We start from the raw sequence: 6,991 nt of genomic DNA, 5'->3' as shown, positions 1-6,991 counted from the left end.
GTCGAGATAGAGAGGTAATACCCAGAAACTGCAGTTCTGGAGTAAATGCATACTGCAGACCAGGCTGTCGTCCGTTATCGACGTAAATAGGTGCGTCGGAAAGGTACGAATTCAACGTTCAAAACGGGCTATAGAACGTCCGATGCAAGCAGGTTATGATAATAGGAATGGGGAAATGGTTGTTGGGAGAGATGACGCTGTAACGCAAGAACCGCTTGTCCGTCTGATGCATATGAGGGTTTCCCAGAAGCGCATTGACCGTAGCTTCAAAACAAACCAAAGAACGAAAGGGGCGACGAGGATCTCGCCGAGAACGGATGAAACATGTTCATCTTGGTCATACCAGGCTGAACTAGGCGAAGCGCAGCCAATACGTGGCCGTTTGGCGAGTTCAGGGAGTCCAAAGAAAGGTGTGAACGAGGGCGTCCCAGCGCAAAAGGGATGAGAGCAATCTGTGCGTCGGTCGGCGAGATATGACATGAACAAGTCACATGTAAATGGTTGTTGGAAGGATGGTGCTGTAACACGAGAACCGCTTGTCCGTTTGATGCATGTAAGGGCTTCCCAGAAGCGCATTGACCATGGCTTCAAACCGAAGCAAAGAACAAAAGGAACGATGAGGATCTCACTGAGAACGGACGAGATATGTTCATTTTGGCCATGCCAGGTTGAACTAGGTGAAACGCAGCCAATACGCGACCGTTTACTCATTCCTCAAGCAAGAAAACAGCAAAGATTGGGAGAGAAGCATAGTAGGGCATACCACATAATTTCCAGAGCAGCAGACTGAACTGGAGGGATGTCAATGAACATCTGGCTGTTCTTGAGAGGCCTAGATGCTAAAAGACAGTCTGAGAGACAGTGAAGCAGCGCAAAGCAGCAGGCAACACTGGTTGTGGGCAACCTCCTCACCAAGTCAATGGTCACGTAGTCATGGAATCCAGACATAGGTGAGTAGGAACTCTCCTCACAGTAGGCTTCAGACCACGTAGTTGCAAAATCCCAAAGCCCAGCTGCTCAGAGTCAGTGCAGCACCCCAATCAAACAAACCTCCACCAGCTGTGCAAGCACAAGCTAAAGTCAATGGTTCATCCAACTAAATGATGGATGTAGTGCTTGGAAGTCCAGTCTCAAGACTGCAAAAAGACTGCAACTGGACTGGACCAAGACTGCAAAAGACTGGACCTGCAGTCTTGGTCTTGCAGATTTGAGATTAAAAGACCGCAAAAAGACCGGTTAACATGGACCGGTCTGGTTGATTAATACTGGTCTTTTGTACCTACATAATAACCCTTCAAAACACACCTAAGATCATATTTTTAGGCCAAAAACTGACAAAGATACATATAAAATAGTAAAATATTTCGTGAAAATAGTAGATGTACCTTGGTATTTTTGTAGATACATCAATTCTAAACGGAATTTAATGTTCTTGCACTCGTTTTGAAGCTACGGAGAATCTCAATAAATTTACTGACTCACAATTGCAAATATTATTGCATATTAAGTTGAAAAACCGGTCTTGAACCGGTTGTAACCAGTTTGGACCAAGACTGGTCCAAAGACCGAAAAAGACCGCAGTCTTGCAAAAGACCAGTCCTGGTCCGGTATTTTGAGGTTTTAGGAATTGTGTGGACCGGTCTGGGTCTGGGTCTTTTCGTTTTGGGCCAAAAAACCAGACTGGACTGGACTTTCAAGCACTAGATGGATGAGCCCTTTCACATGAAGTAGTAAGCCTGCCACGAAGTGCGCGAGCAGCAGCTACCCTCCATGCTAAGGTTCCTCCTGTGATGAGCTGGCACATTCCCACAACTCTCCAGCTCTCCCTCTACCAAGAGATGCAGACTTCAACCATGCTTTGGTGAAGTCCGCGGTGCCCCCACCATTGTGAAGCGTTCACTCTGAACTTCTTGCATAGCTGAAGCCAAGAGGGAACACTTCAGTCACCCACTGCCAACTGACTATTAGTCATGCAAACTACACATAAGTTACATGACTAAATATCATGGACCATATCTATATTCTAGATATATATGGGTCCTAGAAAGCCCTGAAATCTAAAATATATTCTTGAGACGTGGACCCTGAAATGTCACACAAAAATTATAATGTCTGTGTCACACCACTAAAATATATTTTGCAAGTGAAAAGCAGTAAGGATATATTTTTGGTGAGTGGACCCTGAAATGTCACTGTCACACCTTAGAAATATATTTTTGCCCTGGCTTGGCCTTAGGATATATTTTGGGAGACAGATGTGGTAAGGATATATTTTTTGGGTCTGTAGGGGTGTCAGGGGTCCTAGTTTCACCAAAAAAACTTGTGATTTTTTTGCTGTCTGGGATATATATTCTGGAAGATTCTGCAATGATTTCCAGGGGTTTTGGCAGTATGTAGGTAGCAATAAGGGGCATCAATAGCATCTGTGACCTACCTGAGTAGTTGCTTGCATATTATCCACTTTGACACTATAGATACAGTTTGCACTATGAAATTCTTTAGCTGCCTTGAAACACCCTCTGAGTTGACAAAGTCCTTCGATCTTTCTCTTCTTCTCTTTCCAATTGCACCATATCTGCATACCCCACCCACATCTGTATTAACAGCAAGTTGACAAAGTGCTTTGATCTTTCTCTTCTTCTCTCTCCAATTGCACCATATCTGCATACCCCACCCACATCTGTATTACCAATAAGTTGACAAAGTGCTTTGATCTTTCTCTTCTTCTCTCTCCAATTGCACCATATCTGTATACCTCACCCACATCTGTAGTAACACAAACTTCACTAAGTTCTTTATTGCTTCTCTCCTTAACTTCCTTTCTTCCTCTCCTCCTCTTCTTCTCTCCCTGCCTTCTTCCCTCTTTCTATTGAGTTTAATTGTAAATTTATGGACAAAAACTTCACAAACTTCACCAAGTTCTTTGTTGCTTCTCTACTTCTCCTCCTTTCTTCCTCTCCTCCTCTTCTTCTCTCCCTGTGTTCCCCCCTCTATCTCTTGAGTTTTGATTGTAAACTTATGGACCATGAATTCTATTCACCATGTCATTGTATGGAGTCACATCTATCTTTCCACTAAATCCTAACCGAGATCTTTTTTCAACCATATTATGAATCCAGATACATAATTTCTGAACTGTATCATGAATATATTGCTTAGAAAGAAGCTGAACCCAGATTCTTTCAACTATATCTTGAACCAGGATATATTTACCACAAGATATTGAACCAGGATATGTTAACAATATATATTCTCAAGCTATATCTTGCACAAGGATATATCTTTCAACTTGATCCTGCACAAAGATATATATTCAACAAGATATCGAACCAGAATACATTACCAAGATATATTCTTTAGCTATATCTTGAACCAGGATATATCTTACAACTTTATCTTAAACCAGGATAATAACAAGATAAATTCTTGAGCTATATCTTGAACAAGGATATATCTTTTCACTTTATCATGAACAAGGATATATCCTTAAGCTTTATCTTTAACAAGGATATCTCTTTCAGATTTATCTTGAACCAGTATATATCTTGGACACAGATATATCCTTAAACTTTATTTTAAACAGGGATATATTATTAAGCCTTATCTTGAAGCAGGATATATTACCAAGATATATTTTTGAATTATAAAATGAATCCAGATATATTTCAAACCAGGATTCATTTCTTTCCAATATCTTAAGTCAAGATAAATCTTTGAAATATATTTTGAATATTATTAAGCTTTATGTTGAAGCAGGATATATTACCAAGATATATTTTCCAACTATAAAATGAATCCAGATATATTTCAACCCAGGATGCATTTCTTTCCAAAATATCCTAAGTCAAGATAAATCTTCCAAATATATTTTGAGTATTTGCCATGCAAGTATATATCCTAAGTCAAGATATATCTTCAAAATATAATTTGAACCAAAATCTAATGTGTGATGTAAGCATGATCAAAAATGAGTGATGGAGTGGGTTAATAGAGAGTCAACCAAGTGACTTAATCGAAACTGAGTCAAGGATATTAATATGTAAGAAAAGAGTGGAGTCAAAACTAATCGAAACTGAGTCAAGAATATTAATATGTAAGAAAAGAGTGGAGTTGAAACTGAGTGAAGGATATTAATGTGTAAGTAAAGAGTGGAAGGATAGGCATGGGTAAAGACAGTGAAGGAACAGCCAACAAAAAACCTGTGTATTACTGCAATCCCAAAAGTTAGATCAAGTAAAGCATGGCATAAAGGACTTACAAAGGACTATAGGAAAGGGAATTGACAGAGCAAGGTGTGTAGGTGGACAAAGGCAAAAGGAGGGGGACACAGCCTAAAACCACCACCAAGTCAGATTGATGAAAGAACATTATAAAGGACTTACACAATGATGTATGGACAAAGGCAAATCAGGAACACAGCTACAAATGAACCAGTCAGATGCATGAATGGACATAAGTAAGGACTTAGGAAATACCCAACGAGCAGCAAAACAACCCAAGAAAAAGAAGTCCAAAAGGACTTAACATGTAAGCAATGACCTAGTTAGCAACCGAACCTTGAGAGTTCTTCCCTGGCCCAGCATGTTTGCCTGAAACACGAGCATGACCTGAAGTACTAGCAACAGGCTGAGATACTGATCGAGATGAGGAGGCAACATGAGCTGAAGAACTAGCGAAGGGTTGAGAAACTGAATGAGACGATGAAGCTGGTGTTTTCTGGTTCTTGAGTAGGTCAAAGAAGGAGATTGGGTGTTCAGCTCGTCGAAGTTTAGTATAAAACATGTTATCGGGAAGGGAGGCGAAGGAGACGTGACGTTGGCGTTTAGCGGGAGGTTCCACTTCTGGTTGTTTCGGCAGACGGCGGTACTCTCTTGTGGACCTATGCTTGAGTTCTTCTTCAGGCGAGGCCATGGCGGTGTCATGTGATCGTTTCTTCGTGGACAATGTGGGAGATGAAGGGAAAGAACTGACAGGCGAAGATGTATCACCTTTCCGATCACGCTTCTTCATTGGGGCCAAAATGGAGCAATTGCCACGGACCCATTTGCTCGAGTCTTTGACGAAGACCATCGGAAGACCTTCGAAGTTAATAATGACAGGGATCTCACCGAAGCAAGCTTCACTCTCTTGGATTAGTCTTTGCTCTAAAAAAACAACTCAGACAAATGTAAGTCAACAGAAAATTATAGAACTTACCGTCCGACCAGGGCTTCACCACCAAGAGCTTCTTTACAATCAGAGTCGATAGGTGCTTCCATTGAGAGCTCGTGATCTTCGTAGGTGCAAATCCCGGGCAGAAGGCTATGTCGACCATGGCAGAATCCCATCCTGTGATAACAAGTTTGAATTGGTAGGCGAGATTGGGCCATGTGGTCCAAGGGGCCGACTTGTGTCGATCCTTTTCAGCCAAACACCCATCTGAATACCATATCAATAACGGTTAATGACTGAACAAAACAAAAATATTACTCAAAAGATCAAGAAACAATTGCGTGAATTGTTTCTGACGTTCCTTCGTGTAAGGTAGCACATCCTTATCCGAAGATGCCTCCTCCTTCAAAGCAGAAGCAAGGCTGCTCAGGGCGCGAGCCGTTGAGGAGCTAGCCATAGTCGAGGGCACTTCAGTCACCCACTGACAACTGACTATTAGTCTTGCAAACTCCATGAATACTACAGGACTAAATGTCAGGGTGTATATCTATATTGTATATATTCTGGGCTTGTATATTTCCACTTTTACCTAAATATATTTTGTTGTCCAATGTCACACTAAATATATTTCTAGTGTGTCACACACCCCAAAATATATTTCCTCACTGGAATGGACTCCAAATATATTTCCTATGGCTGGACCCTGAATTGTGACTGTCACAATGTAGAAATATATTTCTTGTCTGGGATGGACTTGGGATATATTTTGCAGCTAGGGTTGACTAAGGATATATTTTTTCAGCCACAAGGGGTGTCTGGGGTCCTATATTTAAGAGAAAAACTTGGGATTTTTTTAATATAGGGGATAGGGGATTTACCTATTATTTTGTAGGCAGAATACCCTCATTGGGATGTTTGTTGACAGATATTTACCAATGGGTTTGACCCATGTGTAGTATATGCATTGATGTGCACACTATTTCCTAATTGGGAAAAGTGTTACACTTTTTTCTGCCACACCTGATGTCAGGCACAGTGTGCATTTGGGTAGGTAACTGTTTCCCACGCTTTTTGGGCCAGAAGAGTTAGTGGCTAGCAATGGTGTGGTCATTGTTAGTGATGATGTGCACACTATTTCCTAATTGGGCCATTTCCTAATTGGGAAAAGCATTACACTTTTTTCTGACAAACCTGATGTCAGGCACAGTGCACATTTAGGTTGGGAACTGTTTCCCATGCTTTTTGGGCCAGAAGAATTAATGGCTAGCATGGTGTGGTCATTGTTAATGATGATGTGTGCACTATTTCCTAATTGGGCAACTTCCTAATTAAGAAAAGCATTACACTTTTTTCTGACAAACCTGATGTCAGGCACAGTGCACATTTAGGTTGGGAACTGTTTCCCATGCTTTTTGGGCCAGAAGAATTAATGGCTAGCATGGTGTGGTCATTGTTAATGATGATGTGTGCACTATTTCCTAATTGGGCAACTTCCTAATTAAGAAAAGCATTACACTTTTTTCTGACAGACCTGATGTCAGGCACAGTGCACATTTGGGTTGGGAATTGTTTCCCACGCTTTTTGGGCCAGAAGAGTTAATGGCTAGCATGGTGTTGTCATTGTTAATGACGATGTGTCGCATATTTCCCAATTTGGAAAGCCATTACATAATATCACTTTGGTTTGTCGTGTCTGCTTTTTTCATTACAACACTTTGTAGTGTCCGCATTTGGGTGGGGAATTATTTCCCACGCTTTTTTGGCCAGAAGACTTTGTAGTGTCCGCTTTATTCATTAGAAAATTGTGTAGTGTCCGATTTTTTCATTACAACACTTTGTA

At 41.0% G+C, this 6,991-nt stretch overlaps 2 protein-coding genes across 2 annotated transcripts; both read right to left on the bottom strand.

The window, feature by feature from the left end:
* Positions 1–118: 118 nt before the first annotated feature.
* Positions 119–1,315, bottom strand: LACBIDRAFT_332769 (GPI-anchored small secreted protein; the record flags this gene model as incomplete). Its single annotated transcript, XM_001887300.1, has 5 exons — positions 119–128; positions 278–673; positions 764–1,013; positions 1,051–1,074; positions 1,306–1,315. The coding sequence occupies 5 exons, from the start codon at positions 1,313–1,315 to the stop codon at positions 119–121; spliced, it is 690 nt and encodes a 229-aa protein (XP_001887335.1).
* Positions 1,316–4,264: 2,949 nt separating this feature from the next.
* On the bottom strand, positions 4,265–5,608 carry LACBIDRAFT_332768 (uncharacterized protein; the record flags this gene model as incomplete). The annotated part of the gene is made up of 5 exons (XM_001887299.1): positions 4,265–4,331; positions 4,383–4,419; positions 4,557–5,144; positions 5,197–5,418; positions 5,509–5,608. The coding sequence occupies 5 exons, from the start codon at positions 5,606–5,608 to the stop codon at positions 4,265–4,267; spliced, it is 1,014 nt and encodes a 337-aa protein (XP_001887334.1).
* Between the last annotated feature and the right edge of the window lie 1,383 nt (positions 5,609–6,991).

Source organism: Laccaria bicolor, genomic scaffold, assembly GCF_000143565.1.
Source record: "Laccaria bicolor S238N-H82 LACBIscaffold_44 genomic scaffold, whole genome shotgun sequence".
Classification (NCBI taxonomy): domain Eukaryota; kingdom Fungi; phylum Basidiomycota; class Agaricomycetes; order Agaricales; family Hydnangiaceae; genus Laccaria; species Laccaria bicolor.
This window is presented reverse-complemented; position numbering and strand designations above follow the sequence as displayed.